Source organism: Acinonyx jubatus, chromosome D4 (genome assembly GCF_027475565.1).
Source record: "Acinonyx jubatus isolate Ajub_Pintada_27869175 chromosome D4, VMU_Ajub_asm_v1.0, whole genome shotgun sequence".
Taxonomy (NCBI): domain Eukaryota; kingdom Metazoa; phylum Chordata; class Mammalia; order Carnivora; family Felidae; genus Acinonyx; species Acinonyx jubatus.
In genome coordinates, this window is record NC_069391.1 from 38992232 (window position 1) to 39017135 (window position 24904).

The 24904-nt window shown below is 39.2% G+C and overlaps 1 protein-coding gene across 4 annotated transcripts in view; it reads left to right on the forward strand.

Annotated features, from left to right (window-relative positions):
• Nucleotides 1-24904, forward strand: part of RIGI (RNA sensor RIG-I) — a 38712-nt gene that overhangs the window by 9840 nt on the left and 3968 nt on the right. For 2 of the 4 annotated variants that reach the window (XM_053205008.1, XM_015073469.3), the window contains 14 exons: nucleotides 1055-1236; nucleotides 2337-2484; nucleotides 3552-3674; nucleotides 4726-4827; nucleotides 5246-5399; nucleotides 5935-6193; nucleotides 8179-8341; nucleotides 10063-10182; nucleotides 13720-13877; nucleotides 14869-15004; nucleotides 15725-15873; nucleotides 18050-18140; nucleotides 20962-21132; nucleotides 22323-22474. In XM_053205008.1, the coding sequence (XP_053060983.1) occupies nucleotides 1055-1236; nucleotides 2337-2484; nucleotides 3552-3674; nucleotides 4726-4827; nucleotides 5246-5399; nucleotides 5935-6193; nucleotides 8179-8341; nucleotides 10063-10182; nucleotides 13720-13877; nucleotides 14869-15004; nucleotides 15725-15873; nucleotides 18050-18140; nucleotides 20962-21132; nucleotides 22323-22474 (2108 nt within the window). Of the gene's footprint in view, nucleotides 1-492; nucleotides 546-1054; nucleotides 1237-2336; nucleotides 2485-3551; nucleotides 3675-4725; nucleotides 4828-5245; nucleotides 5400-5934; nucleotides 6194-8178; nucleotides 8342-10062; nucleotides 10183-13719; nucleotides 13878-14868; nucleotides 15005-15724; nucleotides 15874-18049; nucleotides 18141-20961; nucleotides 21133-22322; nucleotides 22475-24904 lie in introns of those variants that run through there. The other 2 variants (XM_053205009.1, XM_015073475.3) reach the window with 2 other exon arrangements.

Consider the following 24904-nt stretch of genomic DNA (forward strand, 5'->3'; position numbering starts at 1 on the left):
TGACAACACAGGTGAAGCTTAGAAATGTAATATTAAACTTTTTAAAAAGCAGTGAAAATTACATTTAGTAGGATATAATTATGAAGTTCCAAACAAGTCAAACTAAACATACATTAAGGAGTTAAACGTATGCTAGGAAACTATTCAAAAAAAATGAAGGGAGTGATACATCAAATACAGGATGGTAGTCTCTTTGCAGGGAGGGGAAAGGAGGGGTAAAAAGAAGTACACCCCCACAAAAGTCTTAGGAAACTCTAGTTGTTAAATTGGATAGTGGGTTCCCAAGTGTTCATTTTGTTGCAAGGTTCTTCCAAATAAAGAGAATGTGGGCTTTAGAGTGAGAAGCCTGGTGATTCTGTTTGAGAACCTTAGATTGAAGCATTCCTAGGTTACTACAGTTGGAGAGGTTTTTCTTTTCTTGGAGTAATGTAGAAGGCTAAGTTCCTTAGGGGCAGGAATTAAGATTTATGTTTCTTTTTGCCTTTGCACTGGGAAGATCATGATTGTATGATGTTTTGACTCCTTGGAAGATACAGAGGTTGTAGGTGAGATCCGTGGTGAGAAGCCTGGTGATTCTGTTTGAGAACCTTAGATTGAAGCATTCCTAGGTTACTAAAGTTGGAGAGGTTTTTCTTTCCTTGGAGTAATGTAGAAGGCTAAGTTCCTTAGGGGCAGGAATTAAGATTTATGTTTCTTTTTGCCTTTGCACTGGGAAGATCATGATTGTATGATGTTTTGACTCCTTGGAAGATACAGAGGCTGTAGGTGAGATCCGTGGCACACTGTGGAAGGGAGATTTTATACTAAGACCGAATGTGAGACTTCACATTATCCTTAGCACTTTCTCCTAAGAGATAATAAATGTTGGAGGACCTAAAATGTTGGGTGCCTAAAATGAATATTGAGTTTTCTTTTTGAAAGATCATTAATTATTCAGGTGGTTCACAGATACCTTTTGGGTTCTCTCACTGTACATTCAAACATGATTGTATGATGTTAATCTTCAAATATCTTTTAGTTGGTTTCATAAAAGCCCCTATTTTCTTCTTTTCAGGTTATTCTGGACTTTATGAAGCCATTGAAAGTTGGGATTTCCAAACCATTGAAAGGTTGGAGGAATATAGGTCACTGTTAAAGCGTTTACAACCAGAATTTAAAACTACAGTTAATCCAAAAGATATCCTTCCTGAAGTATCTAAATGTTTAATTAGTCAGGAATGTGAAGAAATTATGCAGGTAATTTAATTACTATATTTAATATAATTAATTAATTCGAATTAATTTAATATTAAATACTGAATTTGGGGGAAGTAATTTGAACATGGGAAATGTATTCTGTTTTCTCCACTGATTTAGACCCAAGAAAGATCATTGAAATCCACAAAAGTCCTCAATTCTGAGGCATAATTACCTAGAATAGTATTTTTAGTTGTGAACTGAATAATTTTTAATGTCACAGGTTTTTCAGGTTTGTCCTATTTTCAGTTAAAATTATTTTTGCGAATAATATTTTATGCAACTTTAAATAAAGTTGAACAGTTTAGCAAATAAAAAGAAAACCTATAGAGTCTAGTGGTTAAGCGTTCAGGCTTTGGACACAAATTTTGTTAGAATCCTAGTTTAACCACCTACTTGTGGTGTGATCTTAGGCAAGTTGCTTATTTTCTCTAAACCTCTTTTTTTATGTATAAAATGGAAATAATGATAGTATCTTATTAGCATGATACTTTTATAAGGATTAAATGAGATTATATATATTTTATATTTTGTAAAATATTTTATATTATATATTATGTATATATTGTATATATATTTATATATTATATATATTTATATTATATATATTCTATGTGTATTCTATATATATTTTATATATATATATGTTTATATATGCCTAGCATATAATCATAGATGCTCAATACATTTTAGTAACGATTAATAATAAAAATCATATAGGTCCCATTACCCTGAGAAACCATTTGTTAATATTCTGTTATATTCTTCCAAATATCTCTTTATGCCAGTGTACCCTTATTTTGAATGGTTGTCAAATGGATTGTTTCCTAACATTGCTGCTGCTGATAGATACAAGGTCTCCAAGGAGGTGAGAACACCTGGCTTGACATAGTGATGCCACGTGTAAAGACGAGGACAAAGGAAAGGGTGTCTTAAAAGGCACTATGTTGGATGGGGCAAAAATGGTCATAAATCAGACCTACTGAACCATATTATACAATGGTTTTTCAATTAGTGCTTGAATTGATGTTTCTTCAGATTTCCTTTCCATAAAAGGAAAACTTTTGAAATGATTGATTAACTTCAGTTGTCTTGCTTAGGTTTGTTCCAACAAGGGGCTGATGGCAGGTGCAGAGAAAATGGTTGAATGCTTTCTCAGATCGGACAAGGAAAACTGGCCCAAAACTTTGAAACTTGCTTTGGACAAAGAAGAGAGCAAGTTCAGTGAACTGTGGACTATGGACAAAGGTAGGATATTCCAGGGAAGAGCTCTGAAGGGTAGGATGGTCTGAAAACATGCTCCATCTTTCTCGTGGTTCTACTTAGGACCTCTTTCATTCCTACATTTCTCACTCACTGTCAGAGGCATTTTGCCCTTCAGAGACCCATGGCTACATCTCGAGAGAGAGAGAGAGAGCATCAGTGAGTTGAGTTCTGGTAGGTAAGTGGCTACTTCCCTGCAGAAGTAATTTGGTTGTGTCTAACCCCTAAAATGGACCAGGGCAAACTGCTCTCATCCAGAATTAGCCCATCTGGTCCAAAGGATTTGGGGAAGGCAGAGTCTGAACTGACTCTCTGGGTTTAAATTATCAGAGAAATAGCTTTAAAATTATAGAATGAAAGGTTTGAACGCCAAGACTTGCCCCCTTTTCAGAGTAAGAATCATAATACACATAGCCTGGTTGTCTTGCCTGGGAGCCATCAGGAACTAAGCCAGAACAGGACTGAAGAAAAGAGTGTGTTGTGATGAAATATCTGTGTTGTGATGAAACCATCATTTGGTTTCCTGAAGCTAACATCTTCTCAGAGCATTGTTTCAAAGTCTGAGTTTTCTAAACCATCTGAGTGTCTGGTCTTCGCTTTTCCTAGGTTTCTTTAAATCACAAGTTGTTCTGGAAAATGTCTATATAAATACACATCTGATTTCTTGGGTTAGGTCAAGAATGGAAGACATAAATACTTGCTAAATGTTGCTTCTCTAGTGTGCATGAGAATCTTCTGGGGATTTTGTTAAAGTGCACATTCTGATTTAGTAGGGACTCGAGAGCCTGCATTCCCAACAAGCTCTGGAAGTTGCTGGCCCATGTTCTACACTTTGAATAATAAAGTCCTAAATGACATTGGAGTTCAGACTCCAAATTGAGACATCAAACTCAAAAAGATTCTTTTAATTGTTTTAGAAGGTGAAGCCAAGTGGTTGTGCAAAATCTTAGAAGTTGAAAATTTTACTATTATGACCTCTTTGTAGGACTTGTGCTGTCAAGACAATAATCAGATCAGATGAAGATTCTGAGGTGTTTTTTGGTCTCATACAGGTGCAAAGAATATTGACGTGAAAGTTCTTGAGGATGATGAAATGGAAACTTCTGACATACAGATTTTCTACAAGGAAGAATCTGAATGCCAGAATCTTAGTCAGAATTCATGTCCATCTTCAGGTACCCAGCATTGTTCTTTTCCATAATGGTGTTCTTTAGGTATTTTGTGTAGGGACATGTCTTCCAGTGCCAAAAGCCATAGTCTTTTTTTTTTTTTAATTTTCATTTTTGGGAGAGTGCAAGATGGGGAGGGGCAGAGAGAGGGGGACAGAGGATCCGAAGCCGGCTCTGCACTGACAGCAGTGAGCCTGATGTGGGGCTCAAACTCACAAACTTGGAGATCATGACCTGAAGTGAAGTTGGACGCTTAACCGCTGATTAATATTGAGTAGTGTTAGAAGAAAAGTGTGATTTGGGGCTAACGCTACTGTAAGAAGAGAATTTACAGATTACTTTTGCAACCAAGTGATACCAGTTTTTTTGTCATTTCTGAATAAAATCAACAAATGTAAGTTGCTTTAAATTTTTCTGATATGTAAAGGTCCTTAGCCTTTTAGAAATTTTCATTTTTTTAAAATACGTTGGAGTCAATAGATAACTTCTAAGATCTTTTCTGGCAGTAACATTCTACATGCTTATCTGTTAGTGAGAAAAAGCCTCTGGTTATTCCTTGGAACTTCTGGTTCTGTTGAGAGAAGATACTATGTGAAAGCCTGCAGAATAATAAAGCATGATTGCTCATCAATATGAAATTGCTTTGGGAATTCAATGTTTACAGTTTGTTGCTTTTCAGAGACCTTGGAGGGATTTGTTGTTTTGTTCCATATAGCATTTCCTTTAACCAGTGGCCATCTGCTTGCTCTGAATTAGGCCATTCTTGCTTTAGTTTTCTCCTTACTAGATTTTGAGATTAAGAAAGAAATCTTTGTGGCTTTAAAGAAAAAAACAAAACAAAACTCTCGCCATTGGCACTTTGTCATTGATAGAGGATTCTGTACTTCACATCAATGGAGAAGCTAGAATGGTTAGCAAGAGGCAAGGATTCTAAATTTTCTCAAATGAGGCCCTTCTTGCTAAAGTCATAATTCCTGTCTATTTGATGATAGATAGCTATTTATTTGATTCCTCAGAGCAGTAACTATTTGGAAATTTTGTTCCTTTTGTGTTACAGAAGTCTCTCATATTTACACCCCAGTGAAGCCAAGAAATTACCAACTAGAGCTTGCTTTGCCTGCTAAGGAAGGAAAAAACACAATAATATGTGCTCCTACTGGTAAGTTGATTGCCACTGCTTACGTGGTTTGTTTCTGTGTTTGCTTCCTTTTTTTTTTTTCTTTTATTGAATACGGGGACAAAATGGGCAAGTGTCAATATTTTCCTTGCTCCATATGTCTTTTGAGAAGACTGTCCCAGTAATAGAGTCTCCAGGTATTTTAAGGAACTTGAGGAAGAAAAAAAAATGCCCCCCTTTTTAGTTTGCTTTATGCCTTGACTATTTATTTGCATGTTACCTAGGAAGTAACTTGATGTTTTCATGTCCTGGTGTAAATTCTGCTGCAGTTAACCCATCCACATTCTCAGTTTACCAATCAGTGCAGTGGTTTGAGGGGAGCCAACAGTAATTACCTTTCTACAGAAATATTTTAGTATACTATTAGTTACACATTTTCTTTTTCTTTTTATGTTAAAAGGTTGTGGAAAAACCTTTGTTTCACTTCTTATATGTGAGCATCATCTTAAAAAATTTCCGCAAGGACAAAAGGGGAAGGTTGTCTTTTTTGCTGTTCAACTCCCAGTGTATGAACAGCAGAAATCTGTGTTCTCAAACTATTTTGAAAGACTTGGGTAGGTATAACAGTTGGTCTTGTTTCTCTCCTCTAGTTTCATGTAACTGGTGTGTTTTTTGCTTTGTTTAGTTTTTGGAAAGCCGTGATTCAAAAATCGATAGTAGATTGAGCCTTTATATAATCTATATACAATTAATTTTTCATGGATTCAAGTCTATTTTGTTAGGTACACTTGAAATCCTAAACTCCTTTGGCTAGCTCTTACAGAGTGAGTAAATGACCTGAGATAAATTTTACATTTAAATGGCACATTTAATTTTTTAATGATTTCATAGCTTATTTAACATTACTCTTTAAGTAGTATTTTCTTTCTTAATGACTTGAAAGAATTAATACATGCTAGCAACAATTATAACTAGCTTGCATTTGTTGATCATTTACTATGTGTAAGTCTCTGTGCTAAGCACTTGTCTCCAGATTCCTTTCGGAGTTAGGAGAGCTTAATCAGTTGATGCTCTGATCTAGTGTTTTATATCTTTGTGGTTCCTCATTCACATTGTGGTTGGTAATAGGGAATTTGTGTCATTTCCCAGGTACAAAGTTGCAGGTGTTTCTGGAGCAACGTCTGAGAATGTCTCAGTGAAACAGATTGTTGAGAACAATGACATCATCATTTTAACTCCACAGATTCTTGTGAATAGTCTTAAAAATGGGACTATTCCATCACTCTCTGTCTTTACTTTGATGATATTTGATGAATGTCACAATACTGGTAAACACCATCCTTATAATATGATCATGTTTAATTATCTAGATCAGAAACTTGGAGGATCTTCAGACCCACTGCCTCAGGTATCTCCAGATTCAGATGGATTCCTCAGAAGAGCTATAACCTTGCTAAATCCTATTTACTTACTCTTATGACCAAATTAAGGATGTTCTTTTCAGGTGCTAAGTCCAGATTGTATAGCCTATTGATTAATTTTGATTGATTGATTGATTCATTTATTCACTTAACAAACATGCCTCAGGCCCAGCCCTCCCCCCGCCCCCCCCCCCCCCCCCGCCCTGTGTTATCCATTGTGCTAGGCACTGGGGATACAAATATAAAAAGACAGTCCTTGCACTCAAACAGTTTAATTTCATGGGGAGCCAAACATGTAAAAATTATGTCATAATGTATGGTGATGGCACACTATGGAGATGGGTACAAGCTGTAGTCAGAACAGAAGTGAAAACTCATGTGCTGTGAAAGTAAGGCAACACCCGATAGAAGTTAGGCAAAAGCTAACAAGAAGGTACAAATTAGGTAGCTTGATGGTCTTCAGGAAAGTCTGCTGTGTGTCCAAAGGCACAGAGGTATGAGAGAGCATGGTGTGCCTGAGAGTCGAGAATTGTGAAGCTCTTCAATATTGTTTGAGTATAGAATGTGAAGTAGTAAATAGCAGTAGGTGAGGCAGAATGGGGATAGAGGGAATGATTGATAGAACAGGATGTCAGGGGAAACCAGAGGGTATGGGGTAAGTAGGCAGATATATGCATTAGTCCAGGAGAGTAGATGGGACACCATTTTTGGTGTCATCAGAGGTGAGGGTGTGAAAGGAGTCAAGACAGAGTAGTTCATAGATGGGGACAGGAAAGGTGGGGAATCCCTGGCATTTAATCTCTCTTTTCTCTTAAATGTAGGAGAGGCAGAGAGATTATTTGCTGGAAATAATCAAGATGGGAATGGAGGAGGGAACTCGGGGTGCATGGAAAGGATTTGAAACAGGAATTGCTTGGTTACACTGGGGATCCAGATAAGGTTGGAAACCATGAATTTATAGCATGGTATACTAGTGTCACATCATATAAAGTTCTCTAGCCCTAATAACTACCTCTTTAGGAAGCACAGGTTAAAAGAAATTCAGCATGTACCCATAGACAAAATTCAGTAGCAATCACATTTTTTAAAATTTATTGTTTAATGTTTATTCACTTTTGAGAGACAGACCAGGGGAGGGGGTGGAGAGAGAGGGGGAGAGAGAGAGAGAGTGAGAGACAGACAGACAGACAGACATAGAATCTGAAGCAGGCTCCAGGCTCTGAGCTGTCAGCACAGAGCCCGATGCGGGGCTTGAACTCAACAGCAGTGAGATCATGACCTGAACCACAGTCAGATACCCAACCGACTGAGCCATCTAGGTGCCCCCAGCAATCACATTTCTTAAAGCTTCTTCTAGAAAAAAATTGGTGGTTCACTAGATTTCTTGCTAATGAGTCAGTTATTTAGTATTTACTGAGTGGCTATTCAAGTAGAACTTAAATTGTTAGGTGACCATTAAGCTAAATTTTTTATAAATCTTGTTACTGAATTCACACAACTACCATTTTAAATAGCTGTTGTTTCCCAACTTTTAGAGACAGCTGACATGTGTCCCTGCATTGTTCAGGGACATGCAGCCAGTGTGACATGGTTGAGTTTAGAATGGAGTTGTGTATGATTTCAGTCCCTTTCCTTTCAGTATGTTGTTCTACACATTATGGGGAACACAAGAGTAGAGAAGAGAAGTCCTTCCTTGAAAGGGTTTCCACTCTTGGTTTCTTTGCTGATTCATGTTCATCGGATGAGTTCCGACTTTTGCATTTATTCAGTGCTTTGCCTAATGGGGACCTTTCCATTTGCAATGTCATGGAAAATATCGGAAAAAATAAATACTGTTCTTGCTCTTTATGGGAAATTAGTAAAAACAAAACAAAAAATAAAACCTGACTTTAACAGGAAAGGGTTGTATGCAGGATTGTGGAAATGGCATGCAGTTTCCCAGGCATCTGATGAATTCCAATGCTCCTCACAGGTCATTGGGCTGACTGCCTCTGTTGGCATTGGGGATGCCAAAAGCACAGCAGAAGCCGTGGAATATATCTGCAGACTGTGTGCTTCTCTTGACACATCAGTGATAGCAACAGTCAAAGACAACTTGGAGGAACTGGAAGAAATTGTTTATAAGCCCCAAAAGTGTAAGTGGAATCCCATAGCATGCCTTTTAGGACTTTGTTACCCTCCGCGTTTCCTAGTTCAGAGCCATTCGGATGAATACTGAGTTTTTACCTTTTCCATTTAGTGGAAAATATTTAACCCCAAACTTGGGAAATAATTACATTTCACAGCTGTCTCCTTAGCTGAGCTGTATTCCAGGCAGTGGACAAACCTCAGGAGGGGACTGTCCTAAAACAAACATTCTTACTCTTCAGTTTGATAAAATTCTTTTTTTTGGTTTTGTGTTTTTGATAAAGTTCTTATAAAGATACTAACAATGAGGCATGATGAGAAAAATCACAGCATATAGGGGCGCCTGGGTGGCTCAGTTGGTTAAGCATCCAACTTCAGCTCAGGTCATGATCTCACAGTCTGTGAGTTTGAGCCCCGCATCAGGCTCTGTGCTGACAGCTCAGAGCCTGGAGCTTGCTTTTGATTCTGTGTCTCCCTCTCTCTCTGCCCCTCCCCCATTCACGCTCTGTCTCTCTCTATCAAAAAATGAATAAATGTTAAAAAAATTTTTGTTTTAAAAATTAAAATCACAGCATGTAAATGGCGAAGAGCTGGGCTCAGCCCTTCCCTGTGTTGCATGCCTGAGGAGGAGACTGTGTGGTCATTCATTATTTGAGTATGGATCTGATGATTTGGGTTGAAAGGAAATTAATCTGAATTCATTGTATTTTTCCTCAGCAGATCAGTATTTGATTTTTTAAAAAAGATTTGAGTAGCAAATGTTTATTAAATTACAATGCTATACTGACCCAACAAGGAAGAGAGGAAGAGGAGACATATATACATTTCTCTTTGCTTTGGGGATAGTGTATGACTGTATAAGGCAGAACAAACAGACATGAGATAGCCAGAGAGGGGCAGTTAAGTTCCCTTCTGGGAGCTGCCTGTAAGGATTTTAGGGAAGGCACCTAATCTAAACTTTTTAGTATCAAGTACAAATTTCTTTAAAATCCAGTCCCTCTGCCCTCTGTGCTTCATCTCCTCCCCCTCCCATAAGCCCAACCTTGTCACATTCCTCTGGGCTCCTCAAGTGCATCGTGTGCTTTCTCCTTTCCTCTTCCCCTATTTACCCCACAACATTTCCTCCTCTGGAAGGATTAGAGATTCTTTTTCTTGTGCTCCATGATACCTTGCACATAGTTATTGTCATAGGACTTTACTGTGGTTATTTGGCTACACATATTTCTCCCCTAAGAACACAGACCTCTCTGGACCACAGAGTGTGTTCCTTTCGACTGTTTATCACCAGAACATGGCATATGGTAGGCAGGGAATAAGTTTCTGCTGAAACAATGCAATAATGAATTTTAGGAACAATGTGAACACTTCTGAGGGTTGGGTGGGAAAGGAGAAGATCAAAGAAGAGAGACTGAAAAAGTGTTGTATTTGCAGAGATAAGATTGATACCAGCCTTGTCAAAGTAGAGTTGAGTAATAAGAAAACCAGACTGAGAAGTCGGATTAGACCCAGACCATGAAAAATGAAGATGTTAGAATCTGTGCATTAAGCATTAGGGAGCTATTGCAAGGTTTCTGAAGATTTGATATATCATTTAGACTACCTACCTGTGAGCTTGGGGCCTTAGGTCTTACAGAAGAAATAACAGAGGCAGAGAAAGGTGTGCAGATGCCTACTTTGAAGTATGATGTGTTCTTCCTGAAAAATACTCACTTTACTCTGATGGCTCTAGTTTTCAGGAAAGTGGAATCACGGACCACTGACAGATTTAAATGCATCATTTCTCAGCTGATGAGGGAAACAGAGAGTCTGGCAAAGAGTATCTTTGACGAAATCGGTACCATAACTCTCGGTGAGATAAATCTCATTTTGCGTTTTCTCCACTTAGGAATAGCCATGTATTATTCCCTAGTGTCTTTTTGCATTCTCTTCAGTTCAGACAGTGTCAAGACTATATCAAGAGGTTAGCCTTCTTGATTATAGGTTATTGAGGAACCTTAAAATTCCTTCTTTAGTCTCGTTTTTTTTAATCCAAAGTAAATCTGTGTTGACATACATACCTGAAAAATACCATATTTCAATCAATTCATGACTTTCTTAATCTCCGCAATTAGCTTTCTGTTCTTCCTACTTATATGAAAATATAAATTCCCTATTTATATGAAACCACCATTTCCCTGATGGATGAGACTGAAACAGGAGGTGACCTTTGATTCTTTGTTCTTCTGAGACTTTCTCACGAAGTCACCCAAGTTCTCTTCTTCTCTTTTGTTCTTTCATTCATTCACCAGATATTCATTGTGCTAGCTAATGGGAATAACAAGATTAAAGACATAGTCCCAACCTCGGGGACCTCACAGTCAAATAATGAGAATCAGATGCAGGGGGCTTCCACACAGCGGGGCAGAGGTACACACTGGGTGCTGTGGGAGCACGTTGGGAACTTTGGCCTAGAGTGGGCTGCAGGGAAAGCTCTCTGGGATGGGATGATGCCTGAGACAATCTTGAAGCTTGAGGCCAAGTTAAGAAAGAGACAAGTGAGATTGAAAAGGTGTCAGGCATTGAAGGAAGGGAATGTTTTAGGAATGGCAAGCATCTCATGGTACTCGTAATACATGAGTAGTAGAAAGGAGTGAGTAGAGAGAGGCAGGGGCCAGACAGGGAAAGACTTGGTAGGACTGAGTTTGACTTTCTCCTAAAAGCAGTGCAAAGCACCTGAAGATTTTAAACTGATGGGTGAGGTGATAAGGATACCAGTGAACAAAGAGGGCCAAACAGAGGCAGTGAAGACAGGTTGGTAGAGGGAGGAGGCTTGTGCAGAGCCCTGCAAACAGGAAGTATTCAGATTTCATGGCCAGTTGGCTTCGGATGGGAGTTGGGGTGACTTCCACTGGGCTTCTGGCTTGTGCACTTGTAGGTACACCGGTGGGTAGTGCTGCTTCCACCACTAGGAGCAGCTCTGGAGATGCTGAATTTGTGAGTTCACCTTTTTCACACTTACTTTACTTTTTTTTCTCTTCTCTTTTTCTTTCACAGCTTGCTTTAGGACTTAATCTCACAGCTGGCTGGCTGGCTTACCCACCCCTACTCATTTCTCCATTCAAACCGCCATTACCTGGTTGGTCTTTCTGAAATACCAGTTTGATTGTGTCAGTATCCTGCTTGAATCTCTCTGCCTTACAAGCAAAGCCCTCTAAGCCTCTGACCTGCCAGTCTGATCCCTGCCTGCACACTCTGGTTCTACTTATCTTTCCAGTTTTATCTGCCACCTTCCATACTTGAATCCTTTGATTTAGCAGTTCCTTGAACATGCTCATTCACTCATCATTCTCCTGGTCCTAGGCCATATGCCAGGTGATGGGAATATAGCATGGACCCTGAGATACAGCTCCTGCCCTTGTGGTATTTCCAGTGTAATGTGTAAGGCCAAAATTAGATAAGTAATAATAAAACAACAGGATAGGGGTAGGTGGGTGGTGGTGGTAAGGTGTGTTTCAGGCAGAGGAAACAGTGTGTGCAACAGCCAGGAAAGTGGAGCAAGTATGTGGATTTCCATTAGTCTTCTCAACTGCTGGAGATAAGAATCAGAAACAGGCAGGGGTGCCTGGGTGGCTCAGTCAGTTAAGTGTCTGACCTCAGCTCAGCTCAGCTCATGGTCTCACAGTTTGTGAGTTCGAGTCCCGTGTCAGGTTCTGTGCTGACAGCTCAGAGCCTGGGGCCTGCTTCAGATTCTGTCTCCCTCTGTCTCTGCCCCTCCCCTGCTCACACACTGTCTATCTCAAAAATAAATAAATATTTTTAAAAATTAAAAAAAAAAAAAGAATTAGAAGTAGTCAGAGACTAGATCACAGAGGATCCTGGGAGCCGGGTAGGATCTGGCCAGAGGAATCCACTAAAGGCTTTTAAGCAGTGGGGTAGCATAGTGTCTCTTCTGCAGTTTTGCAAACCTACTCTAGCTGCTGAGTGGGCAGTGGATTGGAGGGAACAAAGCAAGAAGTAGGGAGACAAGTTAAGAGGCTGTCACATTATCCAGGAACATTATGATGTGATTGAACTGGGGAAGTAGCAGAAGGGCAGAGAGACATGAATTTCTACCTTCTTATTCCTCCCACCTCTAATTCTCTACCTCCACCTTTTCCCCAGTCCATATCCTATCAGCAGTTCATTTCCCCATTGCTTAACTCATTTTCACACCCACCCGTGTTCAAGAAATACTTGTTAATTCATCTGGCCACCTTGTTTATAGTTGGGGCTGGGAAAGAAGCATGTCAGTGCTACTTGTCTGAGTAGCCTCCTTTGTTCCTCCTGTTAAACATGAAAGGGTGGGAGGAGAAATTTAACCCAGAAATATAGCTCTTGCCTGTGAGTTTTATTATACTGTGCTCTTAACAGGGAGACCTGGAGATTCAATCCTAGAGTAACTTACAGACTGAGCTGCTTGAGATCAGGCTTCAGTCTTCTACATCCTTTTACCCCCAGGACCCTGCACAGAGCCTGGACCACAGGATATGCTCAATGTTTAGACCAAGCAACTGAGATGAGGCATAGCTTAGGAGATGCACACATACAGAAGCATCCATGACAAGCTCTTTGCTCAGCCCTGTGAGTGATGCTGTGGAGATCAGATGACTTCAGTTTACAGCAAGGCAGAATAGACTGTGTTGAGTTCTTTCTCTCCTGCTTTTAAATATCCTCCTGATGAAGCTCATGAGACCTGTTATTTTTATTCACTACTTCATTTTTAAAAGCAAAGTTAGATATCTTCATGTCCATTGTTTTACTTCTGGGCTGCTTTGGTTGTTAGCTCACAAAGCTGGTAAGATTTGGGTATCAGACACACCTGGATTTGCATTCCTGCACTCCCCCATGTACTAGCTGTGTCACTTTGGATAAACTACTTTGCTTTTCTGAGCTTTGGTTTCCTCACCTGTAAAATGTAACCTCTACCTTACAGATTTGTGAAAATGAAATAAGGAGTACTTTGATTTCTTGGTGCAGAGAGTATTCAGTAAGCAATCATATGCAAACACAGATATACTGCTGCTGAAAACTATTTCAGGAGGAATATTCTGTTTACAGAGAGTAAGAAAAAAATTAGGTGGGGGGCACCTGGGTGGCTCAGTTGGTTAAGTGTCCAACTTTGGCTCAGGTCATAATCTCGCGGTTCGTAGCCTGGACAGCTCGTAGCCTGGAGCCTGCTTCAGATTCTGTGTGTCCCTCGCTCTCTGCCCCTCCCCTACTCATGCTCTCTCTCTCTCAAAAATAAATAAACATTTAAAAAAACTTAAAATACATTTTTAATAAAAAAAAGAAAATTAGAGGGTGAGGCATGCTTAGAACTTTAAATGACTGATCATATGGCATAATGAAAACCTTTTTCTTCTTCCAGAAGGTATATCTCAAATTCGAAATCGGGAATTTGGAACGCAGAAATATGAACAATGGATCGTTACTGTTCAGAAAGCATGCACGGTGTTTCAGTTGCCTGACAAAGATGAAGAGAGCAGGATTTGTAAAGCACTGTTTTTGTACACTTCCCATTTGCGGGTATGTGACTTCTTTCCAAAAGTGTATTTTAGTTTTAGCACCTAACTGGGAGCTTTGCTCTGGTAGCTGAGAGAACATCAACTTTTCACCCTGTTTCAAGAGCTCGCTTAGGAACTTTCTAAAAGGTTCCTATGAAGCAAACTTTAAAGTTACCCCATTTAGCATCTTCTCTGCCTACTGAAACTTAATACTAGTAGAAACAGGATGGAAACAAAGGCTGGGATTCTATGCCATGCCTCTAGCATTGCTATGATTGACATGATTGAAAGAAATTGGGGGATGATGACCATTATTGTAGATATGTGATTGGTGACAGTCATCTTGAAAGTTCATTAGGTGACTCACTGCTACCTTATCTTGAGCATATGTTTTCTTACCTTTGGCAAAGCCACAGGCTCAGAAATCCAGAGTCTTTGGTTGCTTACTGGTTAACCAAGAAGTTGAGAAACAACCATCACCTCTGCTCATCATGCCATTGAAAGTATTTAAAAATGCACTCAGTCTGTATGCATTTTTGGAATTTAATGAATTTAGTTGAATATTTGGTGTAGGTGGTCAGCACCATCATTCTGAACAGGTGCAGTTGCAATTCAGTGATGGCTTTGGATGTATGAAGAGATTAAGTCGAATGTCTGAATCATGAGGCAAGTTGATGTGGAAATTGATTTGCTCTTGTTCTTGTTCTTTAATCTTTGACATGGATTTTTCTTGTAATTTCCTCTTTATCTTCCAAGGTGGAATTCTAAATTCAAAATGATCCTAATTAATGTATGATTCTAGCTAATTCAGATTTTTAAAACAATATTTGGTTCAAAGGTTTTATTGCAGTTCCATTGGAGCCATTCATCTTAAAAAACTAAGTTGGAATAGATTTGAGAAAAGTTTATTTTGCCCCTCCCCTACTCACGCTAAGTACAGCTAATTGAATTTTAGTACAGTGAATGCATTAGGCATTGGAGATACACTGAAACCCAGTTTTCATTTTCAACAGAAATATAATGATGCCCTCATTATCAATGAGCATGCGCGAATGAAAGATGCTCTGGATTACTTGAAAGACTTCTTCACCAATGTCCGAGCGGCAGGATTTGATGAGATTGAGCAAGATCTCACTCGGAGATTCGAAGGTGGGTGGTGTTTCTAGAGGAGGAAGCCGTTGGAACCTGGTGACTCCAGTGGCAGCATACTTACATTGCATTATATTTAGTGTGCAGTGATGCTCAGGGAGTTGTCCCGGGCTCAAGAAGATCTTATGTAGATAGGACTATGAATCATCAGTGAAATCTGGTACTTAAGGAAAAAAATCCGTTGCTTAACATTATTTCTTCTTGTTAAGAAGTAAAATAGGATTTGTGAAGTATACATCCCATAGAAATTATAATAGTAGCGTTTTTTTTGGTTTAACTTTTAGTAATTTTACAAAGGTTTAAAGATAAAAAAAAGTGTTCAGTGGTAATCAGCATACTGTAATTTATATGTCCTTCTATACAGAAGAAAACCAAAATCGCCCATAATCCTACTGCTCTCATATTTAGAAAAATATAGGAAAATTTTAAATGAAAAGTAAGTCCTTCTCCCTCTCTCTCATTTTGGCTTGTAGGAAAGTATTTAGTATACATATGTGTAGCTCAGTGGTATGCTGCTAAACATTGGGGAACCAGCTCTCTGGGGCAAAAATAAATATGCATTTATTGCTACATTTAATGTTACATTAAAGCAATGGTTATTGCTCTTAAAATTCTGGTCAAGGATTGAGAGATTAACTACTTGAACTCTAGCTAATGGTCACAGTGTGTTCTAAATTTCTAGAATTTGTAAGCCATTTATAGAATGTTCCCCTTTTGCAGAAAAGCTGCAGAAACTGGAAAGCGTTTCTATGGATCCCAGCAATGAGAACCCAAAACTCAAAGATCTCTGCTTCATCTTGCAAGAGGAGTACCACTTAAACCCAGAGAGTAGAACCATCCTCTTTGTGAAAACCAGAGCACTTGTGGATGTAAGCTTCTTTCTTCTTGTGGATTACACATCGACCTAGCACCGTTTTATTGAAAAGATTGTCCTTTCCTCACTGCTCTGTAATCAGGCACCTGTATATGTGTGGGCTGTTTCTGGGCTATTCTGTTCTGATTATCTCTTTGTTTATCCTTATATTAATACCTCACTGTTTTGATCAATAATTTCTAGTAAGTCTTGGTACCTGTAGAGCAAGGACTTCATATTTTTTTAAAAATTTTTGGTCAATTTAAAAAATCATAACTATTCTCTGGGCACGTAGTGGTATCTTCCTAGAGTAAATGTTCATTTTACTGTATTTGCATCTCAACTAATGCAGTTGGACATTTCTCCATAAACTGATTAGACGTCCATATATCTTCTTTGGTGAAGTGTCTCTGCACATCTTTTGCCCATTTTAAAATAGGATCTGATTGGGTTGTTAACATATTATTGTTGAGTGAAAGTTTTTAAAGTTTATTCTGACAAAAAAGTCCTCTGTGAGAAATGTGATCTATATATATTTTCTTCTGGTCTTTTAATTCTCTTAACAGTATCTTTTATAGATTGAAACTTTTAACTTTTTACAAAGCCTAGTTTATCAATTTTTTCTTTTTGTGGCTTGTGCTTTTGGTATTGTACATAAGAACTCTTTGTTTACCCAAGATCACAAAGATTTTCTTTGTTATCTTCTCGAAGGTTTATAGTTCTGCATTTTACATTTAGGTCTACAATCTATTTTGAGTTATGGGTTGAGATGCTTTTTTTCTTTTTTTATGTGGATAGCTAATTATTGCAGCTCTATATGTTGAAAAGACCGTCCTTTTTCCATTGAATTGCCTTTGTAACTTAAAAAAAAAATCAGTTGACTGTATTTATATAGGTCTATTCTGGATTCTTGATTCTGTTCCATTCATCTATATCCATCTATCCTTTAACCCATCCCATACTGTCTTGATTAGCTTTATATAGTGTGAGTCCTCCAACTTTTTTCCTTTTTTCGAAATTGTTTTAGCTATCTTCCTTTGCTTTTCCATTTATATTTTAGAATAAGCTCATTCACATGTATGAAAAAATCTGCTGGAATTTTGAATGGAATTGCATTGAATCAACAGATAAAATTGGGGAGAAGTAACATCTTAAAAATATGGAGTCTTCGAATCCATGACCATATTATCTCTCTTTCTTCGTTTATATAGGGCTTCTGTATTAGTATCTGTATTACTGCTGATAAAAAATTACCTTAAAACTTAGTGACTGGTAGTAACAAACATCTATTATCTTATAATACCTATGGATCAGGAGTCTAGAAACCACTCAACTGGATGTTTCCGGCTCAGGCTCTCCCAAGGCTGTAGTCATCTTAAGGCTTTACTTGAGAGGCTCAACTTCCAACCTTAGCCTACATGGCTACCAGCGGGCTTCAGAATTTGTGCTTCTGAGCTCACTCATGTGGGCCTTTCCACAGGGTTGCCTCCGAGAATGACAGCAGGCCTCCTCTAGAGTGAGTGATCGGAGAGAGACTGAGAGAGTGAGCCTAATGTGGAAGTCGTAGTCATTTTATAAGATCAACTTGGAAGTGATCATGTCTGCCATGTTTTTATTCATTAGAAGCATGTCAGTGAGTTCAGTTCATACTCAAGGGGATTACACAAGGATCTGAAGACCAGGGCTAGAGATCATTGGGAACCATCTAACGGGCTACCTACCACATCTTTGGTTTCTTTTATCACTGTTTCATTGTTTTCACATATAGATTCTGCACGTGTTTTGTTAGACTTACACCTAAGTGTCAGTTTTTTAATGCTGTTGTATTGTACTTAGTTGCTTGTTGCTGGTGAACAGAAATACAACTGACTTCTGTATATTGATCTTATGTCCTGAGATCTTGGTAAATTCACTATTAGTTCTACACATTCACTATTCTGAGCATTGCTTTTCTTCATTTAAAAAATATCTTAGAGATATTTTTTTGTGTATATTTTGTGTCAGATCACAAAGGTCTTAACCACTACAGTTAATTATTGCATAGAATTCAGTGCCAAAAAGCATTTATTCTCAGGTTTGTCAGAAAACTGTTCACTAACTTAAAGGTTTTTTTTTTTCTTCTTGCAGTATTTCAGTATTAATACAGATTTTATACAAATAGTGTCCAACTGATAATTGCTTTTGATTTTCAGGCTTTGAAGAAATGGATTGAAGAAAATTCTGAACTCAGCTTTCTAAAACCTGGCATATTGACTGGACGGGGCAAAACAAATCAGAACACAGGTACTTATATATAATGAATTGGAGTTAGTATACTATATATATAAGAATATTTATAATATATTCAAATTCTTTTCTAATACTTATATCAGTCTGGAGAAGTAAAACCAGTAGGAGGTTGTACACACATACATATATACATATATGTGTTGTTTATGTGTGAAACACATATGTTCATAGGCATTTGGGAGTTAGCATACATAGTTGGACTGGCAAAGGAAGTCTGAAATCCATAGAGCAGGTGGTCAGGAGCAGGCCTGACCTCCACAGGCGTGAACTGTTTCAAGTCTCTGAGCTCAGGGACTGATGCCGAAGTCCTCTTTCAAAGGGCTGATTGTGGGTCAGGCCAACCAAGGTTGAAACGTCTTTCACAACTTAAATGTCAAGTGATTAGGAACTTTTTTTTTTAATGTTTATTTATTTTTTGAGAGAGAGAGAGACAGAGCAAGAGCAGGGGAGGAGCAGAGGGAGACACAGAATCCGAAGGAGGGTCCAGGCTCTGAGCTGTCAGCACAGAGCCCGATGCAGGGCTCTAACTCACGAACTGTGAGATCATGACCTGAGCTGAAGTCAGACACTTAACCAACTGAACCACTCAGGCACCCCTGATTAGGGACTTTAATTACATCTGCAAATTCCCCTTACAAAAACACCTAGATCTGTTACTCGGTACTATAGTTCAGCCTAGCCAAGTTGACACATCAGAAAGCCATCACAATGCTCAAATGCCAAAAATTTGTAGACATTGCTTCTTCCCATATATCTGGTGGGAAAAACCAGTTATTTTTTATAATATTGTTTGAGCATGTCACTCTTTTTCTCCAATTCTCAACCAGTAGATTAAGATAAGCTGGAAATAGAAATGTTCAGTTTTTATTTTATTGTTTTTTAAACTATTGATGCTTTTATGTGTATTATATATTTTACAATTAAAAAAAAAAGGTCAGGGGCACCTGGGTAGCTCAGCCAGTTGAGCGTCTGACTCTTGATTTCGGCTCAGGTCATAATCTCACATTGTGTGAGTTTGAGCCCCGAGTTGAGCTCTGTGCTGACAGCGTGGATACTGCTTGGGATTCTCTCCTCCTCTCTCTGACCCTCCCCTGCTCACTTCCTTGCTCTCTCTCAAAATAATTAAATAAACTTAAAAAAAAAAAAAAAAGAAAAAGCTCAAGCAGACAATCCTGATATCTAGCTAGGGTGGTTGAAGCATGAAAGGATGCCTCTGTTATTATCCAAGAAGATCTAGTGTGACCAGCCCCCACCTGACATTCTTGCAGCTGTGCTCCCCACCCTTCAGTGACCAGCAGGGACTGGTCTTCACTTCCTTCCTCCTGTTTAGTTTTGTTTATAATAAGCAGTCCCCATCCTGTCAGTCCTCACTCATCACTCTTGCACTTATACAAAGTTTAAACTTCATGAATATGAAAAGTAAATGTAGATTTTGAAAATTTAGCTTACCAAATGAAGTCCAATGCCAAATTATGGCACTTGGAATTTAAAGTTCTCTGCAATTTGATTCCTACATGAGCTGATTTTCAAACTTTGTTATTTCTTCACAAATAGGCACTCAAAATATTTTCTTGTTTATTCATTTATCCATCCATCATCTATCTATCCATCATCTGTCCATCCACATTTGTTTGGAAATGGTACTCTGTACCAGTCATTGTGCTTATCCAAGTGGCCTTCCCCAACCTCCTAAGACTAGTTGAGGTGTCTCTCCTTCCCATCCCATAGATCCACTCTGCCTCCATTTCACTGCTCATCACATTGAATTATGGCTTCCTATTTATATTCTTCTTCTATGAGATCCTTATAGGTAAAAATGGACCTTTTAACCATTATATTTTTAGCTGACAAACTATAATTGCTGAGTAAATGTTTGATGAAGAAATGGGTGAATGTTTTGGCCTTAAAATATATCTGCAGATTTTGGCTGCCAACTTTTATGAATTCTATTAACTCAGAGGTGGAGACCATTGAAATTCTTTTTCTTCATAGTATATCCATGACTGAGAACTGCACACTCTTAGGGTCTCAGACTTAAATTCAGGCCTGGTTCTGCCACTAACTAGGCTGTCAGTTTATCAGACTTCTAAAGTCTTAAGGTCTTCATCTGTAAAGGGGAGTTATAACACTTTCCACATCATCCAAAAAGGGCTTTGTGAAGTTCCAGTGAATAAGTAGTTGTGAAACTGTTCTGTCAGCTGTAAAGTCCTGGACACATTCAAAGGCATTATGATTAGTTGTTGATAATCCCCCCCCCCCCCCCAAATCAGTATTTGTTTTGAGATAACATGACTCTTATCTCACACAGCTAGTTAGTCCCCCAGCTAGGATTTGAACTCAGGCAGTCTTGTGGCAGAGTCCAAATTGTTAAACACCACCATTATGTCCTCTAAAACAAGGATAAGAATAGGCCCTAGTGCCTAGGGTTATTTTGACATCATGGATATAAAGCACTTACTTTAGTATTTGACCACGTAGTAAGCATTCCATCATTAGTGGCTATTTTTCAAGGGTAAAGTTCCTTCTTTTTTTTTTTTTTTTTTTTTTTTAATTTTTTTTTAACGTTTATTTATTTTTGAGACAGAGAGACAGAGCATGAACAGGGGAGGGGCAGAGAGAGAGGGAGACACAGAATCGGGAACAGGCTCCAGGCTCTGAGCTGTCAGCACAGAGCCCGACGCGGGGCTGGAACTCACGGACCACGATATCATGACCTGAGCTGAAGTCGGACGCTTAACCGACTGAGCCACCCAGGCGCCCTGGGTAAAGTTCCTTCTTTTGGTGACTTCTAAAATGCCCTTTGACTCTGATGCAGGGATGACACTCCCAGCACAGAAGTGTGCATTGGATGCATTCAGAACTAATGGAGATAAAAAGATTCTGATCGCCACCTCAGTTGCTGATGAAGGCATTGACATTGCTGAGTGCAATTTGGTCATCCTGTATGAGTATGTGGGCAATGTCATCAAAATGATCCAAACTAGAGGTAAGAAGAGCTTTGATGCCATTACTAAGTGACTGCCAGTTTGTCTGATTTGTGAGTGTGTCTGTCATTTAGAAACTTACTTTCGACCAGTCATTGTGCTTCTGGCCTTTCTCTTTTACTGACCCTTGTTTGGCACAGTGGACTTTGATATCATTGGCCCTAACAGTGGCTTACTTGATCAGGATTGGGGAGTACAATTTTGTCCACTAATATATATCCCATTTTGATTCTTGTGCACAATGAGTACTGTTTAGTTGACCTACATTGAGTGACATTTATGGAAAGATAATTCCCACTTGGATTATATATGTATAGCCAACATGTGGACCTCTCATGGTGGTACTTGTGGTACTGATGGATCCCTGTATTCTAGAAGAAAAACTCCATGGGATTTTTCTGTCCTACCTCAACTAGGTGATCTCCTAAGTAGCCTCTCTTCCTTTTTTCAATTTCCATAACAACACCGGCCACTTTACTTCCTGAAAAACAGCTTTGGGCATGTCACTCCCAATTTACATGATGTTAAAAAGGTCAAAATCCAGGACCAGTTTATCTTTCCGACCTATTTCCCGTTCTTCGCCTTTATTCATTATCCACTTCTGCCAGCCTGACTTCATCATTTTCTCGTTGTTGCAGAAAGTGCTCATGTACTGCTACTGATAATCTTCATTTTACCTCTTAACCTCTTCCCCTGATTCCATATCACCTGTCTCTAATTCCCCCAGCTGGCAATAGTTTTTGGAATGCACATAGTCCTTTACAGTGATCTTTCTTATAGCACTTATTGCCATCTATATTCTGATGACTGTGAACATATCTATTTCCCCATTTCCCTGAAGGCTTTGAGGGAGGATGTGTTCATTATTTGTCTTAGAGTGCTCGCTCACAATGTCATCCTGTGGGTTCATATTGGATTGTCTTCAAGGCAGTGTCTCTGATAACATGGTTGTCTAATCACCCTGCACCATGGGGACCCCAAGGAAGCCAGTCTAGTGTGGGCTCTTAGTTTAACATGTAGTTTAATATTCAGGTATATACCTGCATTGGAGCCCATGCTCTAACAGCTCACCTTTCCTGTGAAATGGAGTTCAGTGAACCAAAGTTGAATTTTAGGAATACCCTTTTGTTGACTTATTCTCAGATTTACCAGGGTTTTAAGTCAAAGGCACCAAATATTTGTTTTCTGATAGGCAGAGGAAGAGCGAGAGGTAGCAAGTGCTTCCTTCTGACTAGTAATGCTGTTGTAATTGAAAAAGAAAAAATAAACATATATAAAGAAAAAATGATGAATGACTCCATTTCAATGCTTCAGACATGGAATGAAGCAGTATTTAAAGAAAAGGTAAGTCTTTTAATCTGTGTTACTTTTTCAGAATCTGACTGTAATAGAATACGAGCATAGTTGGTACCTTTTATCATATTGCTCTGAGTGTTGCATTAGAACAATAAGTTTATGCTTAAAATTTTGTCCTGCAGTGAACATCGGAGTCATTCTGATTTAAGTCTCAGTGAGATTAAAATACAAATTATTAGTGTTGATACTTGAAGTTTGGTTTTTAGTTAGAAAGGACAAACTGAGTTAGAACGACCCTTAAGTTGGGAGCTCATCTTGAGGACTGTATCATAACAGGCAGGACCCTGCTCTCCCCTGTCTTTTCCTCAGGCCCCTCTCTCTGATATCTGGAGTCTTCCGAGAAGAGCTCCCAGTGCACTATGCACGTGGTAAAATGCTGTTGTGGCTGTGGATAGTAATGTGCACTTTGGAGTGGCGTTATCTGTTCAGTTCAGCCTCTTGGTAGTAACCTTCATTTGATTGTAATTTCCTTTATAACCCAGAAGCATGGAACCGGATTGGGGAAAATCAGGAAACATATGCACATGCACACACACATGTACGCATGTACACGCACCCCCACACTTTCTCTAGACCCCTTGTGGAAACTTTGATCCCAGAATCGCTGCCACTTATGCGATATGTGACCTCAGGCATTAACTCTGTCTCTTAAGTCATCAGTCTCCACATTCATAAAGTTAGGAAAGAAATGGTATTTAATTCACAGGGCAGTTTGGGGGATAAAATGGGGTATGTGCATCGCTCAGCACAGTGCCTGGTACAAAGTAAGTGCTCAAAAAATGAGAGTTGTTATGGACAGAGGCATATGGGAGGTAGACTTGACCTTCACAAAAATGAACCTTACATTTCAGTAGACTCCATAGTGTCCATATTTTTAAAAAGTCATAATCTCTTTTATCAAGAAAGTTTTAAGAAGTAGTGGTCTAACACTTATTTTAGGACATAAAATCTTAACTTTGTCAGTGGTTCCTCATTTTTAAAAAAATGTCTTCCTAAAGCTTAGAGACTAAAATATTTAAAAATACTTCTTCCACAGTTTCATTGAGAATGGCAGGGAAATTTTTTAGTTCCTCTTAATTTTTCTTCTGAATTTTACTGAAGATAAGGGCTTTTCACTGTGCCACCTTCCCATTTTGTAGCATATGGGAATGTTGGCAATAAAAGTTTTTTTTTTTTTTAATTTTTTTTCAACGTTTTTTATTTATTTTTGGGACAGAGAGAGACAGAGCATGAACGGGGGAGGGGCAGAGAGAGAGGGAGACACAGAATCGGAAGCAGGCTCCAGGCCCTGAGCCATCAGCCCAGAGCCTGATGCGGGGCTCGAACTCACGGACCACGAGATCGTGACCTGGCTGAAGTCGGACGCTTAACCGACCGCGCCACCCAGGCGCCCCTAAAAGTTTTAAAACCATAATAGCTTTCATCCCCATGCCCTAATTTTTGTCTCTTCCATTGGGTGACAAGCTGCTTAGACTCCTTTGTGGCAGAAGAAATAGAGTAAAAATCTTCCAGGGGAGATGGAGGCTGGGCCAGACACAGACATTCTTTTGTAGTCAGTGTGCCAGGACAGGAGTGGGATGAGAACAAAACAGGTTAAGTATCAACATGTTGAGTTAGACTGTTGAATCACATTTGGGATTCCCCTCACAGCCATAGAGAACAGGCAGAGATGGTAAAGGATGAGAGGGAGTTTGGGACAAGTGTGGCCGGGACCTGTTGGTAGCTGGTAATTTTGTTGGGGGTGTGTGTGGGAGTTCTGGCTCCCCACAGGGTCTACCATTTGGCAGGGCTGAAAGTCATGGCTCCCCTCTTGGCTTTCTCTGACACCATGGGGTGAGAGTGTCAAGGTTCTTCGTTACAGCTTTGCAAGTGGAAATTTTGGTGCCCCACTCAGTCTTTGCTAGCATGGGTAGGGGTGAGGCCACCCTAAAAATAGGTTAGTTATTTACACACACACACACATATATATATATATATGTGTGTGTGTGTGTGTGTATACATATATACACATACATACATACATTTAGGGGCACTTGGGTGGCTCAGTCAGTGTCTGACTCCGGCTCAGGTCATGATCTCATGGTTCATGAGTTTGAGCCCCGCGTCAGGCTGTGTGCTGACAACTCTGAGTCTGGAGCCTAGTTGGGATTCTGTGTCTCCTTCTCTCTCTCTGCCCCTCCCCTACTCACACTCACTCTGTCTCAAAAATAAACTTAAAAAAAATTTTTTTATATATTTTTGAGAGAGAGAGAGAGAGTGTGCATGCACAAGTGGGGGAGGGGCGGAGAGGAAAGAGGGAATCCCAAGCAGGCTTCGCGCCATCAGCACGCAAAGCCCGATGCAGGGCCCAAACTCACGAACTGTGAGATCATGACCTGAGCCAAGATCAAGAGTCGGACACTTAACCGACTGTGCCAC